Here is an 11,787-nt window from a genome sequence, read left to right on the forward strand (position 1 = left end):
GCCTTGTATTCATCTTGATGGTGCCTATAATGAGCTGCAAAAGAATATAGAAGATAAGATTTTAACTTCTGCTGCAAAGCTTCTATGACGTAATGGAATGATACCCTACCAAGTTATTAATTGTATGTCCTCGACACGACAAATTATTAGGTGCGGACACCAGACAAAGAGAATCATCCAGATTTCTCTCTGTCTTCAGTAAAAGCGCAGTCAAAGCGCAACTGCTACATCGGATTCTCTCTGTCCGGTGTCCGAACCTAATAATTTCTCCCTCAACACACCACTTCTGTCCCATGATTATTCCTAACAAAAAGTGTTACTGATCTAAAACTTGCTTAAAGAATAGTAGCTTCTCAGTGCTTATGTAATGTATATCTGCTGAGTGAAAGTGCTTTAGAGATATGCTGATAGATCACAAGTAGATAGACAGGCATTTTTGTGTTACAGATCAGTAGTTACATCAGTCATGTTACCCGAGACACCACTAAACAAGCTTCATTCTATCAAATAATTAACTATACCGAAAAAACTCACCTACATGAGGAGAGCTGCTCCATTTGATAAGGTTAACATCAGCACCAAGCTCCTGTAGACATTGGGCAAAACTGTACAGAGTTTGGTAAGGAGCCAGCTTATCATCTTCAGAGCAAAGTATAATGAAAGGACCCATGCTCTGCAATTATATCAGATCCAAAAAATCAAATAAATGATGGAATTGTATGTTTGAAGAAATGGAGAACCAAAAAAGAAACATAACAGAGCTTTACAACTGAGGAATACAAAGTCTGCCAATATTCAGCTCGCTGTGCTTCAAAACTGTTGAGGAAGAGAGCATCCAAACCAGATGCAAAAGCTTTCGCCATACATGACACGACTCTCGGTGGATAGGACATCTTTAAAACTGACGAATGAAGCACAAATTGGAGCCCGAGATCATTGGTGAAATCAACAGGACAAGAGTCATAAATTTGCCCGGAGATACAATCTCTCAGCAGCAAAAAATCATCCTGTAAGACAAAAGTAAACAGTTATATTGTTTTCAAAACAGAAACAATTAGCGTAAAACCAATCTTTACGGGGCAGAAGCCAACCATTTTTAGTACTCAAATTTATAACCATAAAGTAGTAGTTTCAGGGAATGACAAAAATAACAGCAACTAAAAACAGTAAGGCATACCTGATTGTGTTGTCCTGCACATTTTCCCTCAACCAACTGCAGAGAAGGGTCAAAATTTTATTAGTAACGTGAAGGGGAATGATCATTGATTCAACTATAAAGAGGTAAATTTTCCATATATCACTAAACACCGTACCTGGAGAACCTTGAAAAAGTAACCCTTCGATCCAGCTGAAAAAGCAGCAAGAACAATCGGCATTGGCCTAATTTTTACTTCCTGTCACTCCCACAGCATTAGACATACAATTCATTAGAATCTACGAGGGCTGATATTAAAAGCACCACTAAAACTAGATCAACAAAGTAAGATAAAAGTTCCAAAAAGCTGGTAATAAAATAATAATAGATAATCCACCCCGAAAGCACTAATGAAACACAAATTGGAGTTTCCAAACTCCCCAATACCTCACATTAAAGATAATTCAAGGTTTATTACTTTCACACAATAGCCTAACATCATGGACTGCTACGGTAGCAATAGCATGGATCATAAACAAGCTTACATGGTTCGACTCATCACCCTTAAGCCTTATCATAACAATCCGGGAAAAGCTTTATGGATCCTCAACTCTTGATGAATGCATGAAGCATTAACTTGGTTTTGCAGAAATATTTGTGCACAACTTTAATCATAATCATTTTAACTTTGGCCTACACTTTTTCCTTTCCAATCATTTCACATTAATTAAATCTATTTTTTGCTTTCGGGTATACATACCCAAACCACATCTATTTTCCACTTAACCTTATCTTCAATATATACTAACTATATTTGACCCTCAAAAATAATATTTTTTGTTAGATTCCTCAAATACATGAATAAAAGGAAAAAGGGAATCCTGTTTTAAGATTTCCAAGTATAGAACATTCATGGTATGAAACAGTAAAAAAAGGAAAAAAAGGGTATGAAACAGTAATCATGCAATTTGATTTCATAAACTGGAAGACTTTTCTCAATTATTTCACAACTTATTGATACTTATAGGAGAATGAAAAACTAACTTTCTAAGCTTGATAAATTTTCTTAATTATTTCACAAACTATAGGTCATTTATAGCAGAAGAAAACACCAGAGGAAACAAATTTGTTGGAGTATGTTAAGCTAAATTATACAAACCTTAATCAGCTCACCAACAATACCAATTGCTAGTTCTGTGGCCTTTTCAGGGAAAAACCTGCATAATATTGCAAGTTTTTAGAAGAATAGTGCAGGAAAACATATTAATGGAATAACATGGTGAAGACGACACGAAATCACAATGCACTCAAAAGCTACTTTTACAATGATATTAACTTCTACATATGATCTTTATTATTCAACATTCATCATCTTCATTCCTGATGGATACAGACTGTAATGTCTGAAGCTGTCCTCGCATGAACCTAACTAAAAACTTTTTACATCCACACATTATTGTTTGTTGAGAAAAAAATGGCTAAGCTTGTATGAAAGGATTGGCCAGAATTTCTACCAACACAGAATATATCAAATCAGTGAAAGGTTAGGCGCCTCGTGAAAAGCATGTTTATAAAACAAATGCAACTGAAAGGCGCACTTAACCAGACTAATAATAAGATTTGATCACCTTTAATTTACAATAATATAAGGTATGCAAATGTCAATGATATTTCCAACTTTTTATAATTGGTAAGGACCACGAATAGACTGACAAAATTGTTTTAAGAATAGATGAAAAATGTATTCTTACAACAGTTCATCTCTCTTCGAGCTCCGCATCCTTCGTGTAAATACATTATTTTATGTATTTAGGGTTTCATAAGGATAACATAATAAAGACAGCACACACGAATGTCGATGATGACTCCTGCTTTATAAAATAGAGAAGACCATTTTGATCCATGAATAAACTGACAAATGAAGTGGAAGAATAGATGATAATAGACTGTATTGTTACCACAGTCCGACTCACTTTGGGCTACTCATATCCTTAACAAACTAAGAATGTCAATATTGCACACAAAAAATATTAAATTAAAGCCAATTTTGATTCAGCCTAAAAAGATTAAAAAAAATTCAGGTCGTTTGCCAGTATAAAAAAAATGGGCCAACCCAAAACTTTGAAATCAAATCATTTGTTCTGTGAATTCTTTCTTTTTCTTTTTATTCATAAAAAAACACATCATTTTTTCAGGTTCTCAAACAAAAATCAAATAATTATATCCATTTTGTATCAAATTGACACTAACCTGACATAATTCAACTGCTTCTCATGCCAAGTCATGTCAAGTTGGGTTAAGAATAATCAAGTTAAATTCTTGTTGAAAGTTTTCAATCATTCAATGAATTAGTTAGGCTAAGGCTGATTATATTCAAGTCATATAATTTTCAGGCCAAACCAAAATCCAACCCATAAGCCTGAATTGACACCCTTGCAAGAAACTTATTCTTCTATCACTTCTTCAGCACATTGCCAGATAGCAACTACAATGAAGAGAAGCAATTTAAATTTTCTAAGGTTTCAACTGAACTACCAAAATAAGTAAGCAATTTAAATTTTCTAAGGTTTCAACTGAACTACCAAAATAAGTAAGCAATTTCCCAACATAATTAAACGTTTTTCCAAAACAATATCAATATGGTCAAACGGATCCAACTTTTTTTATATATCTTGAAGAAAATTTTCTGTCTTTAACCTTAAATGTTGTTAGAGTCGTATAAAAATGACAAAGTTGATAATCATTACAAAATATGTTTCGTTCTTTTATATCATATATTTTTTCAATAGTTTAACGTTGTCAAGAAGCTCCAATCCTCATAATTTCGTTGTGTATTAGTTGCTAATATATAGTACTATAAAAAATGGGCTTGGTATTCCACTACATTTAAATCTTAACTGTTCATTTTTTAAAAGTAAAAAATGTCTTCAATTGAAGCCTCGACTATCCCCGAAAATCTAAATAAAGGTCCCAAATAAATTTTCTCACTTCCTGACAAACCAACCATTTCATTTCCAACATTGTTCTTGACCATTCTCTTGGATTCCCTCAACAGCTCCCTCTCTCCACCCTCATCCTCAAATTGCTTGTTATCCACTGAAAAGGCATATCATACGTGCTTCTTATTAGCAGCATCTAGTTGACCCATCCCTTCTGTAATTAAATCAGAGAAGCTGTTGCTTGAAGTTGTTTTAATCGCTTCCTTACCTCTCATCTCACTTTTTCCTCAAAGCATACTTACAATCTGCTTTTCTTTGTTGAGCACACATATAATTCACCAAAATCAGAATCTTCTACCATCGGGTTGTGATGTTCTACAAGGATATAAATCATCAACTCTATTGTATTTACTCAATCTACAAGAACCTACTGAATTATTATTCTTCCAAATAGTTATAGAATACTCCTGTTTTTTAAGACAACAACTTACTTTCTATGAATTTTGTGATCCGATAGCCAACAAGGTCTTTGGAGACTTTTATACAACTTAACCGATATAAATGATACAAATATAAATGAGACATTAACCAAATAATATATGGTTTTAGAAACATCTAATTTATGTTATCAAATGCTACTTCCTAAAAGAATTGTGGGATCTCCTAGCCGACCAAGGTTCTTTGGAGATTTCCTGCAATCTTAAGTATGTATAAATGACATATTTATCAATAAATATTGTTATTCCATTTGTTAACTTGCTATATCTCAGATTTTCAAGCAAAGGTATGTTATCTTGTCCTACTCGTGTTATTTTACAATTTAGTTCATACCAATGACCATAGATTGAGCTTGTTTGCTATTGATGGATACATCACTTGAGGGATCCTTCATTGGAAATGCAAAAAGATTATGCCATCTAGTTTAGAGGAGACTTAAGTAAAAAACATAGTTTGACTTAAACTTCATAATTTCACGATCAAAATGTCATTTTGTTTAAAATGTATGAAGCCAATTTGGATTTTTATCATAGGAGTGGTTGCATCCAAATCTTGCTGCAGTAGAATGAGGGAAGAAGCAATCTTGGATAGAGATCAATGGCTTTCGGATTAAACAGACTTTGGATGGTTCATTATGAAGAAAAGTTTTTCTACTCGATTAATTGATTGTGCACATTCTTTGTTAAGAAAGAAAGTTTGGCATACTGGCTTGCAACATGAATTTTTTTTCAGGATGCTTGTCAAATATTCTCAGAGGTCATGAAAATATGTTGTTCAATACAATATGATAATTTGTGTGCCTTACCTTGTGCATCTCTAAAGCTTTTCTCGCTAAAACTCCAAAAGTACAGTTTAGTTTAAGTTATGAAATATGGTTGTAACATGTCAGTTCAATTGAGATATTCAAAGGGAGAAACTCAATTAATTGAGTAAACCGACAAGCTCATCCAGGATGGATTGATTTGAAACAAGAAATGTGGTGGGAGATACTACATGCCAGTTCAGCGTAACCAATGAAAAAAAGAAACTCAATTAATTCAGCATGTCAGCAATAATGTCTCATCACAGCCATAATGGACTTAGTAAAAAAGCTTCCACTTTCCAGGAAGATCTAGGTTCTAATAAAGTTAAATTAATACATAAAATTACATTGAATTTCAAAAAAGTGAACAATGACTTTTAGGTCAGAAAGCTGATTTAATAAGCACAAAATAATTCTTCCAATAAGGAGAACTGTTGTGCTAAATGAACTCCAAAACCTTTTGGTTAAATATGCGCTTCAAATTCTTTTCTTCTTAAATTTAGTTTACTTTCCATTCAAAAATTTTGACATAAAGAGGTTAAGATGCACTTATAACATAAAGTTAAAATTGCTTTTTCCCCCAAATTTTACAAAAGGGCCACCATCTTAACATAAAGTTTTTTGTTTTTTTAATCAAGGGTACTCTATAGATCATAAACATTTGTTATCTATTTATGATGGTATTATGGTACTTTCAGGATGAGTAATGATGTCCAGGTTGTGAATTAGTTTTTTATACCGTTAATTACAGTCCTATATCGAGTTAGAATTGTTTAATTTGATAAAAAAATTCAGCTCAAAAAAGCGATTGAGAACATATTATGATTGTGCGTGAGAGCACCGACTTCCTTAAGAAGATAACTGCTTCTCTAGAGTTGTCACGTATCATCTCCCGCATCAAATAAAATCCATAGAACAGACAACGATAAAGAGTAGGTTTCTTGCAGTCCTTCAATCTAGTTCCTAAAAAGAGAAGGTTTTGGTTTCCTATCAATTTACTTACGCTCAGAATTTCAGTCATAATAATCCATTTTCACTCGATCAAAATCAGTTCTAACATGGTTCCACACTTCCACATAAAAATAATTATATCAAAAAAAGGAATTTCCTTTTTCAAAATCTCCAGATAACTTAACTGCTACCTTCACGAAATAATATAACAGAGAAACAGATAGAAGCAGAATAGTCAAACCATTATTACTTACTGGGTGAGAAAATCCACATGGCAAACGAGGCAATCCCATCCCAAAGACCAGTACAGATCCACATAAGGCTTCAGATGACTCTCCTGGCTAGAGAGCCATGCAAAGAGCACCACGATCCCCCCCGCTCTCCTTCCCCCTTCCTCCTTCCTCAACCAGTAGAACCTACCCCACATTCTCGACACTCCAAAGCCAGAAAAAGGAGAAGAAATCAGCACCGCACGCTAGGGCTTACCTCCATAGATGAAATTAGTCTCACCTACGCTCCTCCACCTCAATTCCAATATATATGCTCCCAAACCAACGAATCTACAAACCCTAAAAAATTGTATAGATTATGGAATTGAATCTAAAGTTTGGCAAACGCCGTCTTCTTCTGAAAACAATCAACAACTATTTCACAAATATAAGGCCAACAACAACCTTTGTGAGGGAGGTGATAGAGAGAGAAAGAAGGTTGGGAAGTTTGTTCATCGATTTCCCTTCGCTCTCTCTTTCGATACTTTATTGGATAAACTCATGCTAACGTGCGCAACGGCGTAAGCGTACGTTAGCGTTGACGGCGCGTGCCATCAGCAGCAGATAACATAACACAGTCCAGAAACAAATATCTTCCGTCCGTTCCGTCTGCCGTTCCAATTTTTTCCCGTTTCCATTCGTTATTAACGAAAACACAAAGACAAAAGGATTATTTTTTATAAATAAAAATAATATTTAAGACAAATATAATTATTTCGTACATATAACATTACTTTCAAAATAATTCTATTAATTTTAAAATTCATTATTCTAAATGTTCTGATATTTTTTTATTTATAAAGTTATAATTTTCATCGAAAAAATCATCAAAATAGAAAATTATTATTTTGTCCTTCTCCTAAAATGTGGCTGTTAAAGCATGATTCACAGTTTCTATTTCTGACGAGTCATCTTAGCCGATTTGATCACATAAAACAGTGATCTTCTAATGACCCATTTTAAGAAATTAGAGGTATTAGATTTAACTTATGTTAATAAAAATAAAGGTAGCACTAAAAAAACTTGATCAAAAAATATTAAAAATGATCTGATCTTATTTTATTTTATTTAAACAAGAAATTTACTTTTAATAGGATATAATAAAAAAAAATTCATATAACCAACCCCACATTGAAATAAAGACTTGATGTTATTATTGTTGAATTTCTAACTAGTCAATAATTCTATAAAATCTATAAATGTAACCATTTTTTCAAAATTACAAGGTCAAACGAGCAGCGAACTTTCAAAGTGATTTTCACATCATGTATTTATTGCTTTAATTAATTAAACTTTTTGTTTAAAATTTTTTATTAATAATTACTGACCAATCTTACTGTTGCGTGCTAGAAAATACGCGGCGGTAGAGATTGTAAATTCACGTCCGAGCGTTGCACGTAAATTTAACACACAAACAGTAAAGAGAATATGAACACCGGGATTTATACGTGGAAAATCCAAAAAGGGAAAAAACCACGGGGCCTTGCCCAGTTGTAAAATTTCACTAGTGTTTTTGTAAATTACAAGAAACCGATTCGTCCCACAAATCGAGACGATCAGATTACAACTTGAAGCAAATTTACAAAATTTTACAGAATCCCATCGTTTCCCGAAAATCCGGCAGAGTTACGGCGTATTCAGGCGGCGGGAAGAGCTATGGCGGTGGTCGAGGAGGAGAGGATTCGTCATTTCCCCTTTTCCTTCTTCACTTCTTCTTCTCTCTCTTCACTTGAGTCCCCTTTGTGTAGAATGAGGGCTCTATTTATAGTTTTTCTGGAGTGTCATAGCTCGTAAATAGGTGTGAGATCATGGGCGAATAGGAAGTGGTTTGAATGGACGGCCGATATTGAACCCTTCAATCGTGCACCGTTCGTTGGACATTTGGAGGCCTTAATGATGTCGGAATTTGGCGATCTTGGGCTCGTTGGATTCGTCTCATTGAGCCGCTCGATTCGAGTATAAGCTCGTTTAAATTGGAGACCGTTTGGTAACTCAAATTGCGGTTTGAACCTTCCAACAGTGCTTCGGCTCCTTGATTCGGACTCATTTGGGCTCGGATTGGGTTCATCTTGGTGTCGTTGGGTTCTTATTTCCGAGACGCTCAGTTTGACTATAAGCTCGCTGAAATCGGAGTTCGGGTGCTCCCAAAATTAAATTTTGAAGTTTCCAACTAGCTTTTGCCTCGAGATTCATGCCCGATAAAGCTAATTTTGTGATGCCGCATCACTTACAATCTAAATTGTTACTTTTTTGGGGAAATTTTGGGGCCAAGGCCCATAAAAATCACTAAAATAAGAAGGGAATTACAAGTAAGAAAAAGTTACAAGAAAAAGCACCCCAACATAAGCAAAAAAACAAAAACTTATGTGAGGAAAAAGGAAAAAACCCCAACTATACCACCCAATTACAATTAAAAACCCAAAAAGAGCTCAAAGAGAATACATGGTAGTAAGCAACTAAGCATAGGACCAAAAAGAAGCCAAAAACCAGCAGTCCACAATCCAGAACACGCAGTAGACGACGAACCAGCTGGCAACAGCAAAGATGAACACCTGCAGAAAGCAGAATAGAAAGAACAGCTCCCTTGGCTTGGTGCCTGGACTCAGAGAGAAAAACAGTGGATCGAGGGACATTTCCCAGGTCGCCCGAAGACCATCCAAGGGAGATACAAGGGAGCTTCATCATCGTCCAGGCACAGCCTTGTATCATACCCGAGGGGCAGAAAGTCTTAGAGACAGAAGAGAAGAGAGATGCCAAAGAGTCCACCAAAAGATATTTCCAGAATTTCCAAAACAACTATCGACAACAAAACTACTCCAGCCAAAAGAAATACAGCTGCAGGTGAATAAAAACCCAAACAGAGAGGCCAACCAGATGAAGCTCATTCTAACCCAGGAGGTACAAAAGTTCATGTGCATTTTTCCAACCCAGCAGTTTTTTCTCTACAAGCTCTTTTAATTTTTCTAATAACAGTTGTGCAGCACTCAACCAAATTTCCAAAAATCCTATCATTCCGAGCACGCCAAATGAAATAAATAGCAGAATTTAGCATCAGCTTAAACAGGTCATTCATTCTCCTGTTATCCGCAATCTCATCAGCAAATGCAAAGGTTTGCAGTAAATTTGGCCTCAGTAAAAGAGTTTGGGTTTGACGGATTAAAGAATTGATAATGCCAAAAGAAAAATCACATTCAAAGAAAAGATGAGAATGGGATTCAATACCATCCAGGCAAAGAGCACATTTAGCATTCACCAAAATGCCTCTTTTAAGTAATATATCAGCAGTTTTGAGGCCCTTCTTAATAGCCAACCAACCATAAGAAGCAAACCTAATAGCACTTCTCTTGTGCCAAATAAAGTTATGCCAATTCACAATGAGGTAGTTCTTAAAAAACTCTTTTTGAAAAAGCTTATTGGAAACTTTCTCAGCATTATTCCAGAGACAACCAGTATTGCAATTCCAAATGATCACAGATTTTATTTTTTACTGCATTATAGGAGGCCAAGTATCAGGAATCACCCAAATCCCATTGCTAATAATGTCAGAAACCTTCCAATTGTTGAGGCTATCCAAGAAGCCATTATCCCCATTCCATAAAGGTCGAAGGGCAGAACCAAATAACCAAGGATCCCAAAGGAGAGAGAATTGACAGTTCGAATGGACCCTTAGCAGAAAACTGCTCTGAGACAAATGAGCCACCGTAGTGAGGTTAATCCAGAAAGAGGAGCAACGGTTGGGTAAAGGTGCCCAAAGAGATTTGTACCGATTTCTCTACCATTGGAAAAGAGGATTAGAGCCATTAATAAATCTCAAGATGAGAGAGCAATAAATATTATAAGATAGGGAATCCAGAGATGGAATACCAAGCCCCCCATTAATTTTTGGTATGCAGGTGTCTTTCCAGGCAATTAAATGAAGTTTCCTAACATTAATATCCCTAGAAAAGAGAAATCTGGAACAAAGTTTGTTTAACACCTTTAAACAAGACTTAGGGATAGCATATCCTCTTAACCAGTAGGCAATCATATTGTAGATAGTGTATTTCAGGAATTGAATTCTCCCTCAAAAGGATAGAGACTTGGCCTTGCACCCATCTAAAGCTTTAGTCACATTTAAAATAAGAGGTTGGAAATGGACTTTTGAAAGCTTCTTAGTGAAAATGGGGATACCCATATATTTAATAGGAGAAGTGGACCTTTGGATGTTGAGCAAATTGCAAATCCCATCAGCAAACCTACAGTTCTTAGAAAAAAGAATGGAGCTTTTGGAGGGATTAACTTTAAGACCAGAATGAGACTGGAAAAGCTCCAAAATAGATTTAAGAGTAGCAGCTTCGGCAAGGTTATCATTTGAGAAAACAAGTAAGTCATCAGCATATAAGAGATGTGAAATGGAGGAGTTACCAACCGAAATGCCCCTGAAAGAGTGAGAGTGTAAAGCTTCCTCAAAGCAAGCAGATAGCCCATCCATGACAATAGTAAACAGATAAGGTGATAAAGGACAGCCTTGACGCAACCCCGAAGAGGAACAAAAATACCCTTCCAATGATCCATTAATAGCAACAGAGAAGTAAACCTCTGAAATACAAGCATTGATCCAAGAAATGAAAACTGAAGGGAAGCCTTTAGCTTTAAGCCTTTCAATAAGAAAATCCCTCAAGACAGTATCAAAAGCCTTGTGAATATCAAATTTGGCACAGAAATAAGGATCTTTAGAGTTGCTGTTGAAAGTGCCCAGGATGTCTGTTGCCAGAATAACATTGTCTGATATAATTCTATTAGTAATAAATCCAGACTGAGCTGGATTTATGATAAAAGGCATCACATGTTTCATTCTAATAGCCAGCAACTTAGCAATAATCTTATAAAATGAATTGCATAAAGAAATAGGCCTATAGTCATTAGGGGTGTCAATTTCGGGTCACGGGGCGGGTTCGGGTCGAACCCGGAAATGACCCGGCACTAATCGGGTCAACCCGAACCCGACCCGTTTTTACAAACGGGTCAATTTACCGGACCCGAACCCGACCCGCTTCGGGTTCGGGTCAACCCGACCCGACCCGCGGACACGGCAAGGCAGCGGCGATATTCGGGATCAGCTTCAGCGCGGCAGCAGCGTCCGGCGGCAGCGGGCGTCCGGTGTCCAGCGGCTTAGCGACATCGACATCCGGCGGCACGCGGCAGCAGCGTCCC

At 36.0% G+C, this 11,787-nt stretch overlaps 1 protein-coding gene across 1 annotated transcript in view; it reads right to left on the reverse strand.

The window, feature by feature from the left end:
- Positions 1–7,024, reverse strand: part of LOC110100644 — an 8,095-nt gene extending 1,071 nt beyond the window's left edge. Inside the window, exons 1-7 of the mRNA XM_028701317.1 lie at positions 6,580–7,024; positions 2,295–2,352; positions 1,314–1,394; positions 1,178–1,213; positions 768–1,007; positions 535–673; positions 3–34 (exon numbers count right to left, since the gene is read on the reverse strand). Coding sequence (XP_028557150.1) covers positions 3–34; positions 535–673; positions 768–1,007; positions 1,178–1,213; positions 1,314–1,394; positions 2,295–2,352; positions 6,580–6,752 — 759 coding nt within the window. The 5' untranslated portion in view covers positions 6,753–7,024. The remainder of the gene's footprint in view (positions 1–2; positions 35–534; positions 674–767; positions 1,008–1,177; positions 1,214–1,313; positions 1,395–2,294; positions 2,353–6,579) is intronic.
- Positions 7,025–11,787: the final 4,763 nt, after the last annotated feature.

Source organism: Dendrobium catenatum, unplaced genomic scaffold, assembly GCF_001605985.2.
Source record: "Dendrobium catenatum unplaced genomic scaffold, ASM160598v2 fragScaff_scaffold_156, whole genome shotgun sequence".
In the NCBI taxonomy this organism is placed as follows: Eukaryota; Viridiplantae; Streptophyta; class Magnoliopsida; order Asparagales; family Orchidaceae; genus Dendrobium; species Dendrobium catenatum.